The 25,634-nt window shown below is 44.6% G+C and overlaps 2 protein-coding genes and 1 pseudogene across 3 annotated transcripts; 1 reads left to right on the top strand and 2 right to left on the bottom strand.

Annotated features, from left to right (window-relative positions):
• Positions 1 to 712: 712 nt before the first annotated feature.
• On the top strand, positions 713 to 1,558 carry LOC123074840 (expansin-A8-like; annotated as a pseudogene).
• Positions 1,559 to 6,726: 5,168 nt separating this feature from the next.
• Positions 6,727 to 16,396, bottom strand: LOC123079370 (insulin-degrading enzyme-like 1, peroxisomal). Of its 2 annotated transcripts, XM_044502136.1 has the most exons (26): positions 16,047 to 16,396; positions 15,852 to 15,927; positions 14,586 to 14,653; positions 14,176 to 14,267; positions 13,976 to 14,049; positions 13,785 to 13,828; positions 13,475 to 13,526; positions 13,066 to 13,185; positions 12,884 to 12,996; positions 12,627 to 12,789; positions 12,405 to 12,497; positions 12,209 to 12,294; positions 11,849 to 11,935; positions 11,604 to 11,707; positions 11,145 to 11,247; positions 10,965 to 11,060; positions 10,631 to 10,820; positions 10,442 to 10,503; positions 10,193 to 10,297; positions 9,383 to 9,584; positions 9,074 to 9,282; positions 7,941 to 8,065; positions 7,812 to 7,863; positions 7,645 to 7,731; positions 7,353 to 7,475; positions 6,727 to 7,173 (listed from the first exon to the last, which is right to left on the bottom strand). In XM_044502136.1, exons 1-26 carry the CDS (start codon positions 16,164 to 16,166, stop codon positions 6,919 to 6,921), a joined length of 2,901 nt encoding a protein of 966 aa, XP_044358071.1. In that variant the 5' UTR covers positions 16,167 to 16,396; the 3' UTR covers positions 6,727 to 6,918. The 2 variants fall into 2 exon arrangements, with proteins under 2 accessions (XP_044358071.1, XP_044358072.1); XM_044502137.1 differs by lacking the exon at positions 14,176 to 14,267 and having other exon boundaries at positions 16,047 to 16,386.
• Positions 16,397 to 17,205: 809 nt separating this feature from the next.
• On the bottom strand, positions 17,206 to 24,542 carry LOC123079371 (vacuole membrane protein KMS1). Its single transcript, XM_044502139.1, has 8 exons — positions 24,188 to 24,542; positions 22,755 to 22,966; positions 22,568 to 22,646; positions 21,412 to 21,714; positions 19,139 to 19,296; positions 18,788 to 18,904; positions 17,900 to 18,082; positions 17,206 to 17,816 (listed from the first exon to the last, which is right to left on the bottom strand). Exons 1-8 carry the CDS (start codon positions 24,255 to 24,257, stop codon positions 17,637 to 17,639), a joined length of 1,302 nt encoding a protein of 433 aa, XP_044358074.1. The 5' UTR covers positions 24,258 to 24,542; the 3' UTR covers positions 17,206 to 17,636.
• Between the last annotated feature and the right edge of the window lie 1,092 nt (positions 24,543 to 25,634).

The following is a 25,634-nucleotide window of genomic DNA, read 5'->3' as shown; positions in this document are numbered from 1 at the left end:
AATAGTATATTGTAACCAAACAATTGCATACATATAAGCATTCACTCTAACAATCAAAAGAAATTCAACAAGTAAAAGTGAAACAACAAAGACAACCAAAGAATAACTATAAGAAACTTTTTGAGAACTTAAAGAAACTCAAGTTCAATCAAAATAACTCTCTTATCAAATAAATTTTTAACAGAAAAGAAAATATAAAAGTATTAAGTTAACATAAGGTATTTTGCTAAACTTTAATTAGCAAAAAGAATCAAATTAAAAGCTTTTTCTAAAACTTTAATTAGCAAAAAGAATCAAATAAAGTTTTAGAAATTCATACTACGTCGCAATACAAGACATCCCATCCACTAAGAGAACTTGAAAGCGGTGCCTCATGTACTTTGCTATGGAAAAACGGCACATGGGTATGATGCTGTTTAATCCGTGTATCCGTGTCTTAAGTCTCAACCGTCAAGAGCCAACGGCCATCCTGAGCAAATCAAGGCATGTTCATCCCAATAATTGTTATGTTGACCAATCCTAACGAAAATCATCACATGGAAAATCTCTGTGACCAATCAAGCTTACAATTATTAGCAACCAACATGCAAGCTCTGATGATATGAACACTATAAATAGGGACGCCATTACCATTGCAAAGCACAAGACAAAAACCTTGAGGACTTGGCTGCCTTGCTACATTACTTGCTAGTAGGTGTACTCTGAAATTGAAATGGAGACTCCTTCTCTGCTTCTTCTCACCACCTTGTTGGCCTTTGCATTCAAGGCCTCCGTTGCTCAATGAACGCCTGCATTTGCAACATTCTATGGCGGCAACGACGCGTCGGACACCATGGGTAATGTTTCTTTTACGCTTGAGCTGCATGTATTATTTGGATGTCGCACATCCTTGATCTTCTTACTAAGCAGGACGCAACTTACACAAAAATGCAGGTGGTGCGTGCGGGTCTGGGAACTTGTACAACGCCGGGTTCGGGGTTAATTCAGCCACGTTGAGCACGGCGCTCTTCAACAACGGCGCGTCATGTGGCATGTGCTTCACTATCACCTGCGGCGCTAGCAAGACGCAGTCGTGCAAACAGGGCACGTCCATCACCATCAAGGCCAACAACTTCTGCCCGTCGAACTACGCCCTGGCCAGCGACAACGGCAGATGGTGCAACCCCCCGCGGTAACACTTCAACATGTCGCAGCCCACGTGGGAGACCATCACCGTCTACCAAGACGGCATTGTGCCCGTCAACTACAGGAAGGTTCCCTGCCAGAGGAGTGGGGGCATGAGGTTCACCATGAAGGGGAACGACTACTTTGAGCTCGTGACGATGGTAATGTCGGTGGTAGCAACGTGGTGTCCCAAATGTGGATAAAGGGGTCCAAGACTGACTGGATGGTAATGAGCAGAAACTGGGGTGCCAACTGGCAGAGCAATGCCTACCTCAACGGCCAGAGCATGTCCTTCCGGGTACAGACTGACGACGGTCGGGTCGTCACGGCTGACAATGTTGCCCCGTCCAACTGGTGGTTCGGTGGCACCTACACTTCGTGGCAGCAGTTCTAACATCTTGCAAGGTTGATGTACGTACTCATCTGAGGGTACTCAAATAGTCAGGCCCGATGATTTCATCCGAGGCTAGATCTCCTCTTTTGTTTCTTTGTATCTATGTTTTGCTTGTCCAAGTTTGTGTACTTACCTTCCATTAATTCTCTTGTGGCATGAGATCATAAGATTATATGTGTGTGCACAACATTTGAAGAGTAATTTATCTTCAATCAGATCTCTAGCGTTTAATAGGGGTCGCCTATTTGTGTCTGAATTTCAGTCGATTTTCTTTGCTTTGGGGCTGAAATCCAACGCTTGGGAGTTGGGACATCTTCCTCCTCCGGCTTCTTCCTCCTCTAACCAACGACCCACTTGTATGTATTGGCAACCAACTGCATGTACATGTGAACCATGCCCGGCGGCGCTATCGTGCATGCCTTGCCGCCCCTGGCCATCTCTCTAAACCTCGGCATGATTCTATGGCCGAGAACCTACCCGAACTACTCGTACCTGAAACCGCCAAGGGGGGGCCGATGCTCGATGGCCCATTGTTGTGGTGGTAGCAATGTGGATTAGGAGCATCATAGTCATGCTTGTTCGCCGAACCGGTTAACAAATCATGTGGTTGCTTTCCGATCCTCAATAGATCACCGTGTGCTTCCTATTCTAATAAGTGGTATCATAGTTGGGTGTGTGAGTTATATCCAAAAGTTTATTTCCAGACATCCAAAAAATCCATAAAAAACACTTGCATGCACATGATTCAACTTTGTTTTCCGATTTCAACCTTCGTGTGTGACTTGTTGAAAAAGAACAAACATAAGCTCCGTACTTGCAACTTTTTCTAAATCATGTTCCATGAAAAGGATGGCATCATTCGCATATTTTAGAAGAGACATCATGTAAGGCCGCGGATGCAAAACTATTCCTATCTAGTGTGTTGCTCCTATCTAGTGTGTTGCTGCCAATCCCAGAGTAGAGGCGCATCTGATACCTACATGTATCATATAACTTCAACCATGCACGCATGGTTATACAGTACAGAGTACTAGATTGTTGGTAATCATTATAAAATGATCTATGAGGAAGAAAAATGTAGATATGTAGGACTCACATGAGGCAAGATCCAAATTATTACATCCAAAAAGCCACATGGCTTACATTACGTCCATTTCATAGTGGAAAGAGAGGCAAGTCTGACTACATACAAGATGCAAATGCCTAGAGAGGCTAAAAGGAAAAGGAAACGATCCCATCCCACAAGGTCTCAGGCAGCCACCCGACATCTCCTAACTATTAATTCCTCGTCGCTGTAGTACTCGACATAGTTACGTCTTTAAGCATCATCGTACAAGTAGTCCTCCGTAGCAAATTTTTATAGCAAAGCATATGACATACCCAACAAGACATACATTAGACCTAAGCTAATTTATGCAACCTTGCCAAGGAAGGGGGTATGTTGTTTAGCGGCGCAAGCACAAAATGTTTATTGGCTAATTTGTCTATCCATTGGACCATACATTTCAAACAATGGCACGGTATTTCAGCAATCATATGAATGATTCAAACTCAACATACGCAATAAATCAACCATAAACATACATATAGTTCATCCAATCCAACAATTCAAATTAAAACATGCATAGTTCATCCGAAAGCCACTACATCGATCAATTTTGATCCAAAATATCATAACATAGCATGTCTTATGTCGTGGACCGAGCCCTACCAAATGCATACAACACAAACTCAAGCGCTTTTGTGCTCACCAGCACCGCCATCACCCACACGGTCATCACCATCTCCTCCATTTCCATCACCCTCACCCTCACGGCCACCACCATGTCCTCCATGTCCACCACCATAACCCCAACCGGTAGTACCACCACCACATACGGTCTCCTTTTGGGCTAATATCTCCTCACGAGCGAGCTCCCAACACTTCCATGCCACGGCATCCATCGTACCTTGGTCCACGAACATGGTAGGATTCTCGCCGGCCTTATTATCTTTTGCAAGCCTCTCCTCCTCAAATGCAAGGCTACGCTCCTTCGCTTTTACCATTTTCGCTTGTGCCGCAAACTTTGCTCTCAACTTCTCATCCTCCATAGACTTGAGCTCATTCCACCTTGTTGCCTTCTCTTCTTTCCCTTGGGCCGCCAAAGCATTCCTGGTCTCAATCTTTGCACAAAGCTCCTCTTTATAGGCACCGACGCCTTCATGCTTCTTCCTCTCTTTTGCAATCATTGCACCACGTGGCTTTTTTTTGGAATTTCATCCTCCTCATCACCGGCTTCAACGGATATGCTAATCTCCAATCTCTTTGGTCTCGTTTCCAAGTTCCTCCGTATCCATGATTGCCAATTAGTTTTTTGTAGCAATGGTACAATGTGAAGGCCCTGATGCCGCCCTTTTTATTGCGTTGCTTGTATGGCTATTCAATTAGTGGGCCATAATTCATGATTTGCACCCAGTGGTGTCCAAGTGAGCCTTGAGTGCAGTTGGATGGGACAGTCACCGTGTTGCAATAGTAGTCTTCAATCTTATTACCCCAAAACTTCTCCTTTGTTTGATCTATACCGACTGAGGCATCAAACGAGACACTCATTCAAGCAAAGCACAAAGCAATGTCCTCCAGATTTTGAATTTTGGATCTAGGTGACGCACTTAGAGCAACTTCAATGGGGCGACTCATTTCGTCCGCGGCCATCCGTTTGGGTCGGCGCGGACAAAAAAGTTGGCCCAATGCGCCGACCCAAACGGACGCGTGTCCGCTTTCGTCCGCCTGCCGGCCCATTCCCGGGCCATTTTTTAGCCTGATTTGCGGCGGCGCGGACACGTGACGACGCGCGCGCGCTCGTCCTCTTTCCTCACCAGGCCCGCTGGTCGATGGCACATTGGATTGGCCTCTCCACATCAAACAGCACACCCTCGCCCGCCTGCTTCGTCGCCGACGCCGCCGGCCATTTTTTCAGATAAAAATGGATACATAGATAGTTCTAGCGTACACAGATAAAAGAAAAGACCACTACTCGTCGCTTTCTGACTCCGACTCGGTAATGTCCTCCTCCGACGTCTGAATATAGGCGTCAGCATGCTGCTCGTCTTCAAAGTCCCAACCCGACGTTTCTCGTAGCTTCAGTTTCAATTGAGCGCCCTGCTTCCGCGAACGCTTGTCCTCCCGATAGGCGGCTCGCTCCGTCCTCCTCGCGTCCCTCTCCAACCTCCTTTGCTTGTAGAACTGGCGCTCGTCGACGATGTCCTGCAGGAACCGTTTGCGCCACACCACCATGGCTTCCACGTCCATCTCGGCGATGGCATGGCGACGCTGCCGCTTCCGGTGGACACGACGATTCTCGTCGGTGAAAAGCCGCGGGAGAGGCGCCAGATCCTACGCCCGCTGGCTCGACATGTCGGGAAAATTTATATCCCGACGAGGCCTCAGGAGGCGCCACGCCGCCGCGTCGTGCGCGCGGGCCGCCTCCTCTGCGGTGTCGAAGGTGCCGAGGATGAGACGTTTCTCGCGAAACCAGATCTCGGAGGAGAAGGCGCCGGAGCGGCGCTCGCGGACTCCGCGAAAATCCGAAGCGCCCAGGCGACGGATCGACATGGTGGCGCAGAGGCGGCGAGGCTAGTGAGAGGGGGCGAGACGAGTGGGCGGCGGACAGTGTGGAGGGAGCGCCTTCTTATAACGAGCGCCGGCCACGGCGCGCGCGAACCTTTCCCGCGCGCTAGAGCGCCAAAACCAGCGCGCGCTAGGCCGCTTTCCCCGCGCGCGCGAACCTTTCCCGCGCGCTGGAGCGCCAAAACCAGGGCGACGGCATGGCCGCTGGCATGATCTAAAACGCACGCGGTCATCGAATGGGTCGGCCCGTTGGGTGCACTGCCGATCCAAAACTAAAAGAGGGCGGACGGTAGGTGGGCGGCCGACCCAAACGGACAAAAGGCGAACAAAAACGTCGTCTGTTTGGGTCGGCCCGTTGGAGTTGCTCTAACTTCAGAGACGGGGAAAAGGATTTTGAGATAGTTATGGACTTATGACGCACTTCACTTGTTGCGGAGCAAAAGGATGGAACGCGCTGATACGGAGTAGTAACAGACACGTAGCGCCGGTAGATGCCAAACGTATGGGCCAAACAATCCGTTGGCGTTCCGGCATTACCATGTCGGTCGGATGGGTCCAAGAGGATAAGAAAAGTGCGCCGCAAAGAAGCCACGAGACGAGAGGATGGAAAGATCGATATCATATGCTACCGGCTTTTGTCCTGACCGGGCGCGCACTCCAGTTCCCCGTCGAGCCGAAAGAAGTGCACCGCAAGGAACCTTCAATCACCGTCACCTCCCGGAGTGGATCACGACTAGACATTCCATTCCGTTCCATTCCATCACACACTACACTAGGCAAAACCAGGATGTCGCGCCACTGCGCTCCTCTCCACGCGATCGATCTCCCCGCGCGCTCGCCACGCCTCGCGCTCCACAGTCCACTCCCCATCGCCTTCCCGCCACGCGGCCGCGCCCCCTCCCTTTCCCCCGCCTCCCGCCCACCACCTCACGAAACCAGCGGCCGCCACGGGCCACGGCAACCAGCCTAGTGACCCGCGCGCCCACAAATATTCCTCGCTTTCCCCCCTCTATCTCCATTTCTCCACCGCCGGCGCATCCCGGAAAACACCAGAACCCGATTCCGTTCCGTCGCCCTTTTATGCGTCTGGCCGGGTGGACAGAGCCCTCTCTGCAGCTTTAGCCGTCGCCAGGCCTTGTCCGGAGCATGTGCCACCCGGGGCTGCCGCCTCTGCCGCCGGGCTGCGCGGCCAGGCGGCGGCCTTCGCGGCCGGCGGGGGTCGTCGCGCCCGCGCCCACGCCTTCGCCGCAGCGACAGGCGCACCGGCACCACTACTGCGTGTGCTCGCCCACGGCGCACCGGGGCTCGTTCCGGTGCCGCTGGCACCGCGCCAGCTACGCGTGGGGCAGCGGCCGCGGGAGGGCGGCGGCGATCGGGGCCGTGCCGTAGCCGAGGCGGCCGGTGACGCGTGCGAGGATGGTGACATGACACCTACGTCGGGCACGTGCCGCGCACAATGTGTACGTGTTCTCGGCTTATGCATGGCGCCATCTTGTCCGCTCCGCTGTGATCGTTAGCTCATGTGAATGTACATACTTGTCAGAAGAAGTAGATGCAGACAAAGTAGCAATGCATGTTTAATTTCTATAAGCTGGTACATTTGTTCTCAAAATAGCATCACATGGTTACTCCATACATGAAGAGTAGCATTGTGCAATCGTGTGTGACCATTGAGAAATCAATCAAAATTGGGTTCATGCGTGTGGTGACAGACTATGTACTACACTACAGCAAAGAAAGAACATGTAGTATGTCAGTCCATTGTGATCAGGCCTGGACCTCCCTTCAGCGAGCGGTGCAGAGGCCTTGATCGCTTGAAGCCGAATATGTCGGTAAGCCGGCAGGTTTTGGGCTGATCAGCTTCGGCGATCGCCTTCTTGAACTCTGCCGAATGGTTGCCGCTGAAGACCTGCACGCTTACTGTCCTCCTTTGAGGGGCGTCCACCTTTATGTACTCATCAAAGAATTCGATGAATTCTTCTTTCTTGAGCTCTCTTAGGAGAGCAACCTGCAAATGATTTTCAAGGTCATATATCTTGCGGGAAAAAAAAGGGCGATGTGTTTCCTCGAAACGGAACTTTTGAAAAATGCCCTAGTTTTGACCCACTTTTCCGGCTTGCTTTTTGTTTCATGTAGTTTTCTCTCATATATCATAGCGTTTATTGTTGCCCGAACTAAAGCACTTACCTCGGACTCGACCCTATCAAACTTGAGAGTTCCGGCTTCAATCTCTCCCCAGTAGAAGCCAGATTCCTCCCACAAGTTTTTAAATTTCTCCAGTTTCGAATCAATAAGCGATTTGACATTTCTCTGTCATAAGCAAAACACGGCAATGTCAAAATGCTTTGTTAATGCCAAAACCTTTTGTCTTTCGACAAGAAGACACTATGTGGAACAGATCATATCATGAGTAATTGGGTAGTTATGAAAGAGATGCGCAATTTGGCATTGTACATCAGTTAGTTCTGAAGCCACTAACCTTGAAATCCTTGTCGGACAGTTCATGGATTTTGCTTTCGAATGTCTTAAAGAATTCATCAATTCTAGAATCAAGATATGAAGGATCCTAGGATTCCATAATAAGGTCAGTAGGAGAAAGTGGCAAAAAAGTATGTCATATTTGTTACTCAATCTTTCAACATGTACCTTCACTGTGGATTGAATGACAACCTCGAGTGCCCAGACTCCACGATCGGATCTGAGGGATCAAAATAAGTTAGGATTATAAATGAACAGTGCAAACAAAATGTGTGTGTTTCTCTTGAAAGGACGTACCTCAGAGAAAGATACGTTATATACCCAAGTTGCTCAACAGTCCGCAGCTGGTTGAAAGCAGGCTGACTAGAAATTAGAGAGAACAACTCGAGTTTGATATTTGAGAGGGCGTCGTCCTGATGGACCTGGATACATTGAATATGCTTATATTAGTAACCTGGCATGCTGCTTGTTATAGAACGCATTTGACATGAGACAGTTCTTCTACTTCTTAGAATATTATGCAACTCCCTGTAGAACAATTCTCACTTTGTATTTTAGTACTTTGAACTACTTGAACCACTTCTAATAAATTTGGCTGTGTGCATCATCATGATGCAAAGACCGGGGCCTCCTCTTTTCAAAAAAGAAATAAAAACTCCCTGTAGAACTATTATTTCTTAAAGGAAGTTAACAGAGCAAAACCGTCACCATATTTTGTATATTTTATCGATTCGACATGTTATTGAGTCGGTAGGGCCTCGCTTAGTGGTTCAAGCACGCCATTGCTCACCTCACAGACAGGTCAAAAATAACGTAGCACTAATTATCTGTCCCTTATGAACATGCCTTTTATGCATGTTCAGTCGTGCCTCGGGTTAGTGGCTCAAGGCTGAGATGTTTCAATCATGTAGTGCAACTGAGTATGCGGTCTGCCCCGACATAGAATATACTTCGTGAGCCGACCAGGAGCCAGTTATTAGTTATATACTCCCTCCGTCCCATAATATAAGAGCGTTTTTTACATTAGTGTAGTGTCAAAAACGCTCTTATATTATGGGACGGTGGGAGTATTTGATTAGTTTTGCACTATTCTTAGCCTAATTTGGATTTCTTGGCATTATATTTTGCATGTAAGACAACATTTCACAACAATGTTTCAAGTAAGGAAAAGTGGCACTCTCCAATTATTTTGAGTTGCCGCAATTGAGTGGTGAGCAGCCATAGTCCCCTCCAGATTGTTCCAACTACTACTGGGTTTTTACCTAAAAAAACTACTACTGGATTGATCGTAACCAGTAATTATCTGGGAACAGGCTCACCAATTGATGACCAGCCATTAGTTTGGCTACAAATATTAGAAGGTACTGATCACCAACAAGTAATCGCCTTCGATAACATGAACTGCTTCAAAGTTTAGAAGAAGCCTATACCTGAATATATTGGACAACCGATGAATTCTCATTCTTCTGATTTAATCCCTCAATTTGGTAGCAACATTTGATCTCTTTTTCAAGCATGATAACCCTCTTGACCAGGTATTGTGATGGAGACATGGGTTTGAATACAGAATTGGGGGTATTAAATATAGTATCTTCAATCTCCTGGACAATAGACTCAGCCTCACCTGGCTCAATGTTTCCTACAAGAAGAGTTCTTAATTATTATTAAGCACAGTTAGGATTGCATTTCAGTCCTGTCCTTGAACATTTAGTAGAGTATTAACATGGAATTTACCAAACCTTGAATATAGCATTCCAAGTATGTCTTCGACAGCAAGTGCGGCACAAACTTCGCAAGAGAATCTGACTCAAGCTTAGAAAGAGCTTGAAGTTTCTCTACCAAAGGCCATTTTTTCTCTTCCAGTATTAATGAAAGATAATACGAAGCTTGAGAATATGGTTGGCTGAAGTTAAAATTTTGGTAGTCCTTGACAGAAGTTTCCTGTGGTAGCAAGATGTTGGTAAAAAAAGTAGGCATGAAAGAAATAGTCACAGCTTCAAAAAGCACCGCTAAGAATCTGAAGGGAAAGAATATTCCCAGTCTAAAAATCAACCATGGTGAAAATCTGTAGTATAACTGCAACTAAATAAGTACTGTGTTGTAACACCCCCACCACAAATCTGCTACAATGGATCTTAAGATATTATTAATTTTCTATATGGTGTCTAAATTGATGTGCTTGTGTAAATGAATCTGTAGTCTCCAAAACCTTTGTTATTCATATTTAAAGAAGGTTGCTATAAATTTCACAGAAGTATGTTACAAAAGATGCAAAACAATGAATCATAATTATGTATTCAGAGTGTTCAGGAACCCTTTATGAATTTGGTTCTAGCAATATCGTGTCCACAACTTAAAATCTGGCATACCTCAGTTTACATCATCTACCAGTTGCAATCCACAGGATAAACAGTGTTCAGTGAAAGAAAAAGTCAACACCTTTTAAGTTGATCCACACAAGTTGATGAAGAAGAGACTAGGTAAATGTACAAATGTGTCCGAGCGAAATTATGACAGTTGACAAGGAAAACTAAGAATCCATATCTGACCTTCAGGGCAGAAAACCTGTTTGGTTTAACTACAAAGTTCACTATTTGCTTCATTATGGCATGTAGCAGAACTCTCATCTTGTCATTGTAACCACCTACGCACACCTTCAAAACAACAAAAAATCGGGTAATTGTTTGAGTTCGAATTCAAAACTGGGTAAAAACCAGCAACATCGTAATGCACGAAGAGCAATTTAGCTGTCCGGAACACTCATAGGAAACAGAAAGGATGCAGCAACAGAACTAAACCTGGAATCCAGTAGAAGTAAGATATATCGAATAGAATAAACCCGCAATTTGAGCATCATAAGCTACAAAAGGCAGAAACTAATTGTCAGTGTACATTAGTACATAAAGTTCGAGGGAACAATCCCCAGACAGTCTGTTCAATATGGTAAAATATGCAATTATTCAGATAATTTCAGAATTGTTGCTTACCATAAGCATTCAAGTAATCGACTAACAAATCGACAAACAGACTTGTAGATACGGCTGCTTCGGGGGAGTGGCTTGACAATGGGCAGTGGAAATCAATTATAATGTAAACCTTCGGAGTGAAGAACAGCATGTCGGGCTTATACCACAGCCGTGAAAGTGGCGTCTTCCTTAATATTGTCGGAAATGTAACCTGGTGAAACAGTTCTACTTTTGTCAAAATTAATATACTATGTTCGATAAAGTATATATACTTTGTGAGTATATATAAATTTTGATAATTCATACAAAGTGTGCTAATGTGAACACACAACAAACAAGCCGCTCCAAATTTTACCTTGTCTGGCACTTCTTTAAGAGATAAATCCTTTGGAACGAAAATGTTAGGCTTTGGGAGATAAAGCTTCTCAGTAGGAGCTTTTTGAATCCATTGCTGCCACATAGAGGCATAAGATGAGAAATAATAATTGGAAGATGATATTGCTGGTGCGTGTGCAGGTAAGGGTGGGGTGCAAACCTTTATCATGTATGGAGTGACATTTTCAATAGAATATGATGTATTGTACCAAGGCTCAGCACAATTGGTAGATCCTTCAAACTTTTTAGATTCACAGAGTATTCTACAGACATAGAGAAGTATTGCATCAAAGAAAGAATGAAGGCATGATATTTCGCATTGTATGCTAGTTTATGTGCATAACCGCAGATCATTTGACACAAGCTTATCAGTAAAATTGAAGTTCAAGATATGAAGTAAGGCCATGGCCAGTGATAATTCTTTATTGACGAGTCCCAGTATCAGTTCCTCCCTCTGTAACTTAATGTAAGACATTTTTGCAGTATATTAAGTTACAGAGGTTGTAGTAATTAAGCAATGGCAGACTTCTGCATATACATTCATATGTTGGCATACCGAGAGAATATGCATATAGAAGCAGGAACAATCAAGGTTGTCATGTGAACGGTGGATGCTTACCTAACTCTTTCGGGTGACAATTCATCAAGTATCATATTTATTCTATTTGGCGCATACTTTGACGGCAATGATTCTCCAACCAGCCATTCCTCTGGTGGGAACAACTGCAAGCCAGTTCATAAGCATATCAGTTAGAAGAAAAAATATACTACTGAAGTACAAAGAGATATACATCAGAGTTCGCAAAAATTATTGATCACAAGGAACTGTAAAAGCTGAAAAATTAGAGCTCTACAGAAACATACCCGCATGCTTGAGACAGTAGATGTGACATAGCTGATTGGATGGACTTTGTCTTGATAGTGGAATTCTGTTTCATTTATTGACGCAAGCTAGAAAACAATGAACACATTAGTATGTATATTTATGTAATTAAATGTAATCATAGTTTCTCCTCACTCTGCTTATCAGTAGTAAAATTTTGAACTATGAATTGCTTCAGCAAACAACCTTGGGTAGTAAAATTTAAACCCAATGAGATCGTTTTATTAAAAGAACACATCAGAGTCCATGGGTGCAATGTTCATATTCAAAGTAACTGCACATTAGGAGCATAAATCGTCAAATAACTATATACATGATTAAACAATGTGTCTGTCAGTTACCTCATCAAATATCCATTCATGGATTCCATCTTCTTTTAATAGGTGGATGTATTTGAAGACCAACCCAATAATATCCTCCATGTGGTCTGAAATAGTTGGATATGCACATAGCTTACTAAATTGTACTATCAAGGTGTGCTTAAAACTTTTAAAAAAGGAAATGTTATAAGAGAGCATAATGAAGATGAGATCTTACCATGACCAGCATCAGTGAGCCTCATGCCTACTGAGAAAAAAGAGTATTCATTGCTGTCACTGCCGGCACCAGCCACCAAATCCATGGCCCATCCTGATGTAGTCAAAATAGAACTGTCGCAGGTCACACAAGTTGACACGAGAAACAAAAGAATGACCAGTGTTTGAGTACATAAGCTGGCAAAAGAATATTTACAACAATATACTGCTGAAGTTAACTTGCCTAATTCCTTTATAATATGGAAGATGGATCCCTCGCCTTCATGTCCAATAAGATGACTGAGATAGCGGCAAGGACCTTCTTTATAGAACTGGATGTTAGGTGTAACTGGCCATGATATTTTTAGGTAGTCGCCTTCTATTATTGGGATTGCTTTGACAAGAAGCTGCATGACAAGGACAGAGGAAAGTATGCGAAATTACATATCCTTTGTCATTCCTGTATTTACTTTTAGTGTGACTGGTGTTGTTTCAAGTTACCTGTAAATGTTCTGCTGAAAGGGGCTGACTTGGACATTTGAAGCTTCTCTGGTCCGTGTTCTTGACGTGACTAAACAGGCTTTCAACTAAGCTTTGAATGCAATCGAGACTCTCTACAAAATCATTTTATCAGTAACAAATAAGTTCAGGTATGCCAAAATTGACGAACCTGTACTACTTACCTTTTACATAAACAACAAGATGCATAAGATTTGCTGAATAATTCTCATAAAACTTAAGAAGCTCAAGCCTGATGTCCAAACCCCTCTCTTTTGGTTTAGTTTCCAGTGTTTCCCAACTCCCTGACGCATTAAATAACATAATTTCAAATAAGATGCAAATTCCGGAAGGAGATTGTATATTAGGCATGCACAACAAGAATTTTTAAAAATATACATGATTTTTGTTAGCATTTGTATGTGAATTAAAAAAGCGTGATCTCTGAATCTGGTAGAAACATATTAAGGGTTGGAACACAGGAATACTCGGACGTCATATTGATTTGCATACTCACTTATACAGTAATACAAAACAACAACCATAATTAGCTGGATGAGTATTAACAATGTCTGAATACCAACAATTGCTTACCCGTACTGAATTTATGGTAAGGATGATCCTTTGAGGCCAGATGCTTTTGAAGCTGTGAAAAAAAATACTCAAAAATGAAGTAACAGACTAACAGTGCACCAGGGCTAACGGGATATACAGGATGATGATAAATCAGGCTAAGAACATACCAAATATGGTTAACCTGGCATTCTAAGTGAGTATAAGCCGGGCTTATATCATGCCAAATATGATTGTATGAAAAGAACAAATATTCATGATGCAGATATGACATTATTGCACGAAAGGATATCACATGTATTTAACTAAGAAGGTTGAGACTCTGAAGTACCTGATGCATTCTCCAGCCATCTGACAACAGATTTTTCTTGTGTTCTGTGAGAACAATGAAATATAACATTATTCACAATGTGTTTCTTAGTTCTTACTACTCCAAATAAAACATAAACATAAAGTAATTGTGATAAGCTAAAAGTTATGTTAGAAGCAAATAGCACTAGAATGTATAAAGCAACTGCTCACCAGAATCAACAGCCTTGATCTCTCTAAGAACAGCATCCTGCGACATCAGTGGCTTAATGAAGAACTGGGCAAATCTGCGCAACACAAATCACCTACTTATTTATTGTTTTATAAAGAATCATGCAAATCTGCAGAACAGAAATCACAACCTGATTCAATGTGCATGCATTAACTGAAGAAAATACTACTAAGAAAGTTACCTATCTAAGGCTTCTTCGAAATTGTCCGCGTTAACATCAAAATAGAAATTCGTTGTCTCGGAGGATGTAAAGGCATTGGAAGAACCACCATGCTGATATTTTTCACGACATGCCAAATACTCAAAAAAAACTTATAATCCAAGTACACTGAATGTAACTTCCAAGCATGAAACAGAATATTTAAGCTGGTATGAAATAATTATATTGACGGGTCCCAGAAGTAAAATCATAGGCCATTTTACAAGCTTGTGATAGGACGACAAAGCTGTTGTAAGTCGGGATATTAATGATACTTCTATGAATAGTCATCTAATGTGATGCTTGCAGGGACGGTAAACCTGGTTCAAACTCTTACAAACCTGGCATTAACGTGTGTGAGTAATAATTGCAAGCAAACGTGAAAGAGGTACCTCCGAGATATATTTTGTATAATCTTGTTCTCCAGGGTATTTCTCGCTGGCATAAAACAGCATATGCTCTGCAAGCAAGTCCATGGTGATAAATCAAAACAAACAGAAAACAGAAGAAGAAAAATGCTAAAGAGAAAATCAGTTTTGATTTGATGCAACCAACATTCATCGTGCTAATCGTCTCCTCCATACAAATGGTTTACTACTCTTACACTCGTCGAATTTAAAAGTTGTGAAGCAAAAATGACCCACTCTCTCTATCATAAACTGGCACTGTCCTGCGTGTTGTACGGAGGGCCTGTGTCGAGTAGAATTATCTTGTGCTGTTACCACGGGTAGAATTTCACACGCCAGAGAAAATACCAATACGGACTCGTGGAGTGAGAGCATCCAGCAAGCTGCAAGGATCCTACTAGGCAACAACGTGTATGGGCAGTTGAGCAGAGCAGGCTGCTAATCTAGAGAGCGACAGGTTCCCATATCCTGGAGCGATGGAGCCCGCCCAACCAAATCCGTGTCTCTCATGAAACTCTTTTGGATCGTTCAACAAACACATAATTATGCCCACCACATAGTACTGACATCACCAAATAATTTGGCTGGAAACCTGAGAAGCATTTAAGAAAGACATTCAGCTAGCCAGCAGTCGTACACTCGTAGCGAAGGCAGAACATGTACGGCCCGATGCCCGTGCCACTGAGATCAATCATGGATGCTCTGAACTTTAGCCCGAACCGTCAGTCAATGGCGTGATCCGACGGTGAAAACACGCCGGGCGACACTGACTGGACCAAATCAATGGACCGATTCATTCAATCAACTTTTCGATTGGAAAAGGAAAAAACATCCATTGACCTGGCCGCAAATCTGCGACGCCATCATTGGCGGTCGGGAACGCCTAAAGCGGCAAGGCAGTGCCCAATGGGGGAAAAGTGGCCAAGGAAGAAAGCATTCCTCCGTCACTCGATTCCATGGAGACAAAATCTGGAGGAGACCCCAGACGGATCCCAAAAGGGGGAGGAGATTCATCTGACGCCGACGCCGTTGCGCAGTCGGAGAGCAGGAGCGCTGCGCTGGGTCCAGCCAACAATCCCCATCCAACCAACCACTGCCTGGCCAGAAAGTACTAGTACTCGCCCCAGGAATCCGGTGGGTTTGTTAGATCACGCGCGCCCACGCAACGAACCGGAATCGGCGAGCGAGATGGCCGACGACGACGGCGGCGAGGAGAGTGCGCGGAGAGGGAAGGGGAGTGAATGGACTCACCGAGGAAGTGCGCGAGGCCCTCGAGCCCCTCCGGGTCGCTGAACGAGCCCACGCCAACCTCCATACACGCCGCCGCCTGCGCACAAACAGACAACAACAACAACAACAACAACAACGCCGGATGAATCACGCGCGGTAAAACGTCGACCAACCGGCGAGCATTCAGCGAGCGAGAGAGAGCGGGCCGGGGCGGACCTTGTCGGTGTCGGCGTCGCTGATGAGGAGGCACTCGAGCGCGTTGGGGAGCAGCAGGCGGCGGTACTCCCGCTTGTCGCTGCGCGCGCGGATGAACTCCACATTGCCCGCCGCCGCCATGCGCGCCGGGCTCGCCTCCTCGCTCGCTAGCCGCGCTTGCTCCGGTCTCCGGTGGCGGATTGGAGGCTCGGGGCTTAGGCTAGTGGGGGCGCTAGTATTCTATGCTTTGTCGTTGCCGCCGTCCCGTTAATATATGCAGGGCAGGGCAGGGGGGGTGGGTGGCCTCGGCCTTCGGCTTCGCTTGCGGCTGCGGGAGCCGGGAGGAGTCTGAACTCTGAACCGAGGTGAACTTCACTTTGGTGATGGGATGGCCGGATGGGAGACGTCTGTTGCGCGGTTGCGATGGTGCTAGATGACGAACGCATTTTTTCCACCGGCGAATGACGTGCCCGCGACGGCGAGGGGGCCCCTCCCCGGTTCTGAGTACTCCTCGGCGCGCTCGGCGGTCGCTAGCCGGGTCGTGTAGGCATATAGGTAGGCATGGCAATTCATCGTGCCGTGCGAGTAGTCTGGCTTTTGTCTCCTCCAACTTAGAAAATCGGTGATCTCTCGTCTCGTCGCAGTAGAGATCGCCTTTGTGAAAAAAAGGCAATGTACACGAGGACACGCCTTGGAGTCTCGTGCTCGAGTATCTTGACGAAATTTGCCCCGCGTGTGCTCCAACTTACGTGGTGCACGGCGCTCGCTGGATGACACTAGCGAGCACGCCCAAGAGAACTCGGACAACTGCCCACGACCACCTCTGTTGCATTGACAACACTTGGGCGGGTGTAAAGAGGCTGCAGTACAGTAACAATTTTATCTGCTGATGATGTGTAATCGCACCTCGCCTTTCACCTCCCTGACTGACCTTCAGATGCGTCCGCTTTGCTTAATAACCACAAGCTACAAGCCAAAGAGCATGCAAAAGATAACGTGAATGCTGAGAATCACAAGTTTCCCAGTCTGAGCTAGTCACAAGGTAACAATTTCTGACACAGTTTTCGAATCGACCACGTGATGCAGATCCCCACCAAAAAAAGAAAACAAAGGCAATCTTGGTATCAGCAGCTTTATTATTTGCCCGAGTGAACTTGTAGTTGAAGTGCACCGTTAAATCTAGCTGGCTCCAATTGAGAATATGCATTTGCATTGTGAATGTAACAATAAAACATATCACCTTTCAGTACTCTCGGGTGCCCTATCAGCTACCGTATTTCCAACATAAGAAGGTAAAAAAAGGTACTGGTAAATTACATCTTAGTAATGAAATCGTGCTAAACAAACAAACAATCCCTAAAGTTCATCCAAGTTGGCGCCTGAAAAATAACAGGACTGATTCTCCTCCAGGAACTGCCAGTAGAGGCGCAATGACAAAAAGTCGCAGCCATCACTTGTGGCGGGTTGGAGAGGCCCATGTTTCTGTTCACTGTACAGAAGAACACAACTTCTACCAGCATTGGGATCATCCGCAAGGGCTTAGCCAGGCGCAAAGGCTACTAAGGAGAATATTCGCAATGTGCAGCTGAATAAATACAACCATGTTTGCTGTTAGTTAGTTTTAGAATGATTCTGGGGTGAGGAATCAGTAATGAGCTCCATCTCTATGTCCTGCTGCCTTTTGCGATAATCCTGAGCTGTTGATGTGACGATCTTAATGAAGAAGTTCACAAGCACAAGCCACACTACAGTGTTCCAGACCAATGCAAAAGAGAAATTCCACTGTTTATCCTGTACAAGTGACAGTTACAGAACATCAATGAACAGGTAAGAAAAAACTGAAAATCAAATGACATGAAAATGAAGATACCAACCTCCATTTGTGAAGGTGAGACTGTCACAGGTGGTGATAAATACTTCTCCTTAGCACTGTGGAGTTTGGCAATTACAGATGGCAGGGTCGCTGAAAACCCAGGAATGTGCTCAAATATCCAGATCAACTCCTTTTCCATAAAATACAAGAGCTGGTTGTTGCATAACGAGATGATAAACAGTGTCTGCAGAAGTGAGAAGGTACAATTCATGTGTCAGTACAGAGAGACTGCAAATATTCATTTCAATCCAACCAGATAAGTAAGGTGTCAAATTGACAATAAACCAAAATGATAAGAAACTCAGTTAAACAGAATAAGAAATTGATAGTTTTCCACCTAAGTTTGTTTGATTTTCAGGAAAAAAAGGAGCACAAAAAGAAGCAAAATTGTATCACTTGTAGTTTGTTTATTCTGTTGTGAGGAAAGAAAAAACAAGGTAAGAAAAATCAAAATTTTAGAAGAAACAGCAATTGGTATGGCAGGTACATCATGTACTTCTGATGCAAGCATTAATGGCATTATCATTTTATCACAGTAAATATAGTATTTGAGTGAAATCTCTGATACAATTCACACCATATTCTGCAGAGATCACACAGAATAATCAATGTAGGCATGTAGGTCGCAACTACAATTTTGCTTGGGTTGTAGGGGTAACTTGTAAGATTTCAAGATTTTGTTTCTAACTGGACAGAACCAAAAAGACATGATCACGTAAAGTATGTCTAAGAATATATTAAAATGATGAATACATGATTATCTCATGGGATCTTAAAGCAGACTGGTATACCAATCACCAGCAGATCAAGAGAGAAAAATAAACATGTGATACCAAGAGAAACACAAATTAACGCCAGGATTTTTCAATAAAATGTATAGATCATAAACCTGAATATGAGTCTTGATGATGGCCTTCCCGATCAAAGTTGCAAAGAAGAACTCCCAGAAGGGTATACCAAATTGACCACACATAATACCAGCAAGGTCAAACAGCGGGTTTGGAACCTAGTAAACACAAAGAATATAAGTTACATGATGCATTATATATCCATACTTGGAACTAGTTACATGTGTTAATTTTGGTATGAACAATGTCCAATTAGCATGGCATCAAATAGAAAAATTAGGGCCGAAGCCTGCAAGAGCTGCATGAATGATATACTGCCAAAGCAAAATTCTGCAACTACTATTTTCTGTAAGAAATCGTTACTCAAAGATTCAGACAGGACAAAGACTAACCGAAGCAAGTATCAAGATAGTGAAGAAGTTGAGATGTTGTGAGTGAGAAAGGAGCCAGCGTTTTGTACGATTCACAGTGGATGCTATTGGACCATCTTCTGAAGAAGGAGCAACATCTAGCTCTTTGACAGCTTCTAACTCACTTCCTGACAAACGAGCTGCAACATGAGAGATCATTTGCTCAGTATGGACAGCTTAAAAAAATGAACCTCGAGATAATGAAGGTTGCAGATTTCGAGAACGCACAAGCTATGGTTTGCTACAAAATAATTTCTAGAGTTTAACATTCAACCATTAAATAGCCCTTAAATAATCAACTCCAGCATGCAAGGAAAGAGAACAAACAAGAATAAAGAGAGTTTCATAAGATATGACTATAGTAACAAACAGTCTCAGAAGTTGTATTGTATCCCATTACTGAGAGTGAACCAGTACTGTTTACCCACAATGAAGGGCCAGTTCTTTTGTGGAGCAGCTTATTGTCAAATTAAGCCAAAAACTCAAAAGAGCTCGTTTTGGGGCATAGAGCTTAACTTATTTCCACAGCCCTCTCCTTCACAATGGAAAAAAGCTGGGGGTGGTCAGCTTCCCGCGAGCGGTCACTTAAAAACAAACCGGTATATCCCCTTGCCCTCCCACTTGCACACAATTACAAAGGAAATGCAACTGCCCTTATCTATCCCCCTCTCGCCCCTCTCCTCCCGTGAAATAGGATTTCCCCGTCACCGCCGCCCACGCCTCCCGCCACCGACAACCTCGCCTCCCGATGCCGCCCTACTCCAGCGGCGACAACATGGATACCGTTGGTGCTGGGTAGACGCGTTCCTCCCCAGCCTCCCTCTGCTCTGCCCCACCCTGCCACTCCTCTGTCCAGCCGTCCACAGTCGCTCGTCCTCTCGTCAGGGGACGCCGAGCAAGATTCCCAGCGCCGGCAGTATTCCCAACGCACGCCTACGCGCCTGGATCCCTGGATTCAGCTGTCCAGATCGCAAGGGCTACAACCCCCAATGCCGCTCAGCACCACGCATCAACCAGCAGGCTTGCCGCACACAAGCCAGCAGATCTGCACGCTGATCACGTTCTGGGCCGATCATCTCAAGTCATGGCTGCTGCTACTCTACTGATAGCGTGCACCAACCTGATGGCCACCATACTAGTTCTTGGTATTGTGCTGCTAATGTACCTGGGTGCGAACACCCAGTACAGAGTGTGTGTAGGATCTGGGAGCGTGTGTTATCGGAGTCCACCAGATGCAGATTGAGTTTTTGTACTCACCCCCTGTTGCATCTTATCCCTGTTGAACTAGTGTTTTGTTCAGTTTCGTCAGCATCAATCAGTGTCAATGAGTGTCTGTAACAACCACTCCCCAATGAAGCTAATTATATATGAATGTTATAGTTTCGTGCTGATGAGCTTCCACATGATGTTCAGAGTGTTCAGTTTCGTCAGTGTCAATCAGCAGCACAACTTTTCTACATGGAGCTGTCCTTTTTTTTTGTTACGCCACTCTATGTGAGACAATGATGTTTGTATGTGAGAAAATGATCCACCTTGCATGTGACAAACTGATCTTCGACTAACATTTCATGATGTTTGAAAAAGCAATTTTATGTTCATATGGGCGACAAAACACTAAAACACAACTGAATATCAGAACAATACAGTCCAGGGGTATTACAGACTTTTCACTAGGTATATCAAAATTAAGCTGGAGGGACAGGAACCAAAATGAACTCGTTAGCTTATTTATTCTCATGGGCTTATTTCCACAAGAGCTTAACTGAGGCTTATTTTCACAGGAGCTTATGCATAAGCTGCAGCCCAAAAAAACTGGCCCAAAGTTTCACAAAACATGACTAGTGACAAAATAACAGTCTCAAAAGTTGTATTACATCCCATTACTGAGAACTGAGAATGAAATGAGTACTGTTTTCCTAGATTGGTAAGAGTTTCAATCTTTTTATAAGAGGAAAATGAACAATAACCATGAAATGCTACGACAATGTGCAAGTGCTCCATAAATGAAGCTGGTGAACTTAGGTACCTACGGAAGGGACAACAGCTAAATGGATATAACAATGATGGCACGCACACATGTTACATAGTACAGTAAAAAGTAGGCGCTATAGATAGTGTTCAAGGGAAATCAGTTAAGAAACAACACAGAAAGAACTAACATTATCTGCACATAGATTGAATAATATACTGTACAGCTGTAAAGTATCTAATAGGATATCACAATTACTTCAGAATAAAATGAATTGCACAATTACCAGCTCGTGATATAAAATAAGGAGGGAGCTCGCCAAGTGCCGTCCCGATACCCCAAAGAACAGCTTCCAACTGAACCTGAGGGAGTAAATCAAAGACTGGGATCATCACTGAATGATCTGATGAAGGGTACATGGGCGATCCAAATTCCGAACACTTCTTGTCAAGCCATGATGGCGCCTGTTTAAGCAGTATGGTATCATATGGAGCGGTCTTCAAATCAACACGGCCACATTGAACAGCCTTAATAGTGAAGAGAGCAATGTGGGGCCCAAGATACAGCACAAATGTATGCAAACCTGAACCTGCATTTCAAATACTAATCCATCAATTTTCAAAAACGAACTCCTTGCTCCAGGCAAACAAATAAACTTCAAAGTTCTATTTTCCAAATTTAACACTTGGCAGCATTCATTGTTACATGTCTTGGCATATGATAAAGGGGAACCTATCATGTACAGCACAAGACAACTGCTAACTAAGAAAGTATACAAAACTAACTAAAGTTGGTATAGGCTTTATCATGCCTAAGTCCCTAAAATGATCAAATATTGTTCTCACATTTTGCCTAAATAATGTCTCAAAACCATCTGACAATTCCAAATATCCATATATTCTGCTAGAAACATGAATATGGTAACAGTGTCCTTCTCTGGGTGCAAAAGAGCACGACATTAATGATATATCATGAGGTAGTCAACCTCAAAGGTTGTCTTAGTGCCACACACAGTCACTGCAAAAACTTAAACCGGACACCCTAAAATGTCACAACTTCTAACTTCTACTACACACAGTCTTGCTCTCCTCTCCAATTTTCGTGAAGTATGACCTTTAGCCTTTTTTTCTCAAGGTCAACAAAGGTCGATATATTATAATTTTGCTGCTGGTATTTACTTTTTATTAACACGGAAATAACTAATTATATTATAACTAAAATAAAGGATGTGCCAACTTTTAAAATTAGTTTCTAGCGAGCTGGTTCATGTTCACTAGATGCTTCAACCACCAGACGGTATGGTTTAACTGTTTAGCTATAAAAGGTAAAGTATTTGTAGGACAAAAAGGATAAATTAACTATGTTAAAACATGCTTCATTTGCACTTCCTTTATTTTATGTGATCACACTACATAATCTTGAGAGAAGTTAATGACACTTGCCTAGTCCGATCGAAGAGGCCACACCTAATGAAACCCACCACAACACAAATCTAGCATAATTAAGGAACTCCTGCACATGCTGCATAGAAATCAGAAAACAAACATTAGCACTCATGTAGTTTACAAAATGCACTATCAACTGGTATTATGTCAGTATACTCCACAAATGTAGTAAAGTTGCCCACACCTTTTTGTGCAGACCATCGGTAACCAGAAGTGCAACTCCAGGAATTACCACCATAACAGTTAGGAGAACAAACAAAGCTCTTTTACTCAGGATATATGCTGCTGATCTTTTCAAGTATTGCAACATAGCTAAATTGAAGAAGTGCAATGTCCTGAATGGGTGCTTTGTTAGTGTCAAATTCTCCAATTCCAATTTATGTTTCTCCCGGATTTCTGAAAATAAATAAAAAGTTAGGATAGAAAACACAGTATGTCACTTCAAATTAGTTAAATACAATACCCAACTTTAAGAAGCTGTGTTACTACGACAGATCTAACTAAAGCAACATGTATCAGGTAGAAGATACTAAGCTGGCAGATTTTGAGTCAACAAAGAAGATAAATGGAATGTAAACGGGCTTTTCATTAACCAGACAGAAAATTATTTGTCTAGCCAGTCATTAGATAAATGGAATGTAAACTTTATTTTGAACTCACAAGTTGATTTGCTATGTAAGGAGGAACGATACAGGCACAGCAGTTGAGAAGTAGACATGGCAAAGCTCTTTAACATGATATAGTAGTCACATGCAATCAAATAGTAAATTGGAAGGACTTGATTAGCTTTTCTCTGGTTTGAGTATTTGCAATGCAGCCAAGTTCGAAAAATTTAATGGTATGGAATCCAGAACCAACTTAGATATCCAGCATTCCCTGCTAGACATCACTGAATCGAAGAAACCACAAAATGGTTGTCAAATTATGAACACATTGGTTTGAGTTGTAACAAGCAAAGTCATTTGCAGTGTGACCAGGTTTTATCACAAGTGTTATGATGCTGCATGGTACCCCGCTTAGCACGTATGTGAGCTAAGGCCACAGGCACCTAGGCGGCAATACAAGAGGGTGGCTCCTAGTGCGTAGGTGACCTGCCAGCCGCCTGTAAATCACTGACTCCCCTTCCTATGATCCTAAATTAATGCTTCGCCTCAGATACAAATTTGATGTATCAAGTACTGAAGGAAACAGACATCCAATCAGAGTATAAATACTAACTTTCCATAAAATACGAGTGTGATTCATTTAACACTTCTACCTCATTACTCAAATCTATGCAGCTATAGCGCATGTGCACATATGATGTGCAGGTTCATACTGAAACTCTGCGCTCGCAAACGCTGATAAAACAAAATCATGATGTACCATGTACACGCTATGTGACAGTGCGCAGGCCACATTTAATAAATGACATCACCATGCTAACACTGACAAATAGCTGACGTCTAGCACTCGCCCTCCGCGGGCATCCCCGCCCCAGCTCAGCTAGACAGCTACAGCCCCATACCAAATCCAACTACGATTACGGCCGGTAGCAGCTAGCTTCGATCCAGAAGAATGGCAACGCATTGGCACCACGACACACGCAAAGAGAAAAAACGGAGGCGCGGATCTCACCGGAGATTACGCCGTGGTCGGCCCTCGAGGAGCCCCGAGCCGGCCCCGCCGTGGCCTTCCGGCGCCCCATCGCTCCCGCCGCGGCGCGAAAACCCTAGATCTCGCGGCCCCGATGTGCCGTACCCACCATGGGACGCCGGGGGCGCGGGCTCGAAGCTCCTCCCGCTGGGGCTCGGCGGGCGGTCGGAGATCGCGCGACGAGGTCGGGGGAGGGAGGTGGCGGTTGGAGGAGGGCGGGGCGCCGAAGTAATGGCGTGGTGGCTCCCGTCGCGCGGCCTGTTTTTTTTATATTTCTCCGGCCGGTTCTCTGTCTCTCCCCCAGGGCCGTTGTTTCCGTTGCTGCGGGTGCCGGGCTCGGGCGCTGCGAAATCTGGACTCGCCCTTTAGGTGGGGAAAAAAAGGGCTGGCGCTGCTAGCGGGGCCCATTGGTTTGTCTCGTCTGGCGGACCCGGGCGTCAGTGGCGGTTTGCGGCGAGGGGGGCGGTGCGAGTGGGTGCGGCGGGTCGCGCGCCGGGAGACGGGAGTGGGGGGTGAGCGGGAGGGAGACGTGCACGGGAGGTGGGGGTGCGTGGACGTGGGAGCCTTGCTGCTTGTCGTTGCTTGCAAGGCGTTCCAAGGCATGGCGCACTGCTGGGAAAAGGAAAATGGCGGCTGCGGAATAGAATACGGGGAAGATGCTCTTATCCCGGTCTCCCATGTTGGCAGTGGCGGAGCGTGACCAGCAACTAGGGGGCCCGATTTTTTCAAACCGAAAGAGAAATATGTCGAAAGCAGGCGTGACTCGCAATGTAAAATTACAACAAAAAATAGTCATTGTTATCTGAAACGATAATTCGGTAATCAATGCTCCTTCTCAGATTCAAGTCTCTTTAATTAATTGATATAAACAGGAAGTGGTTGACTAATTTAACATCTGATGATATGAATCATGTTTCTTTAGTTTATACGACAAGTTAACCCTCATGGCCAGCAATCAGAAAATGTTTGTTTTCCCAACAAAGAGCAATCAGAACATGTTTGTTTTTCGAACAAAGAGCAATCAAATCATTTGTGAATCAAGTTTCGATGGCAAATTCACATGTACCTTGCTTCTTCATTCCTTGGCAGGACTTTACTTTGGAGCTCATCGGCTGTGGTTGTTGGCCCAGGTCCCTTCTTAAACGAGTTCTTTCTGTCGAGAGCACTTCTGCTGTTGTCGAGCCGGCCGAGTACTTTCCGGCCGCACGCAAACTGCACGCAAAAGAGTTGGTTTGTGTTAGAAGGGAGAGAGGGGTTTGGTGGAAATCGTTGTTATATTGCTTTAGCCTCGTGGGCATATATATAGGAGTACAAAGTCGTCTTGGAGTACAAGGCAAGGTGGAATAAATCCTACGCTGTCCTATGTTTCCATAATAACAATGATACTCAACATCCCCCCGCAGTCACAACGGTAGCGACACAGACGGTG

This window comes from Triticum aestivum, chromosome 3D (genome assembly GCF_018294505.1).
Source record: "Triticum aestivum cultivar Chinese Spring chromosome 3D, IWGSC CS RefSeq v2.1, whole genome shotgun sequence".
In the NCBI taxonomy this organism is placed as follows: domain Eukaryota; kingdom Viridiplantae; phylum Streptophyta; class Magnoliopsida; order Poales; family Poaceae; genus Triticum; species Triticum aestivum.
Note: the sequence above shows the minus strand (reverse complement) of the source record. Positions and strands in the feature narration are given on the sequence as shown.

Bases quoted from the DNA above. Each gene is read 5' to 3' on its own strand.
- LOC123079370 (XM_044502136.1), bottom strand. From the start codon at position 16,166: ATGGCGGCGGCGGGCAATGTGGAGTTCATCCGCGCGCGCAGCGACAAG. The intron at 11,248-11,603 runs GTAAGCATCCAC...CTATGTCTGTAG, and splicing joins TTGTCACCCGAAAGAGTTAG to AATACTCTGTGAATCTAAAA. The intron at 8,066-9,073 runs GTATAGGCTTCT...CAATGTATCCAG, and splicing joins CGGTTGTCCAATATATTCAG to GTCCATCAGGACGACGCCCT.
- LOC123079371 (XM_044502139.1), bottom strand. From the start codon at position 24,257: ATGGGGCGCCGGAAGGCCACGGCGGGGCCGGCTCGGGGCTCCTCGAGG. The intron at 18,083-18,787 runs GTTTATGATCTA...TCACTTCTGCAG, and splicing joins TCATCAAGACTCATATTCAG to ACACTGTTTATCATCTCGTT. The intron at 17,817-17,899 runs GTTGGTATCTTC...TCACTTGTACAG, and splicing joins TCTCACCTTCACAAATGGAG to GATAAACAGTGGAATTTCTC.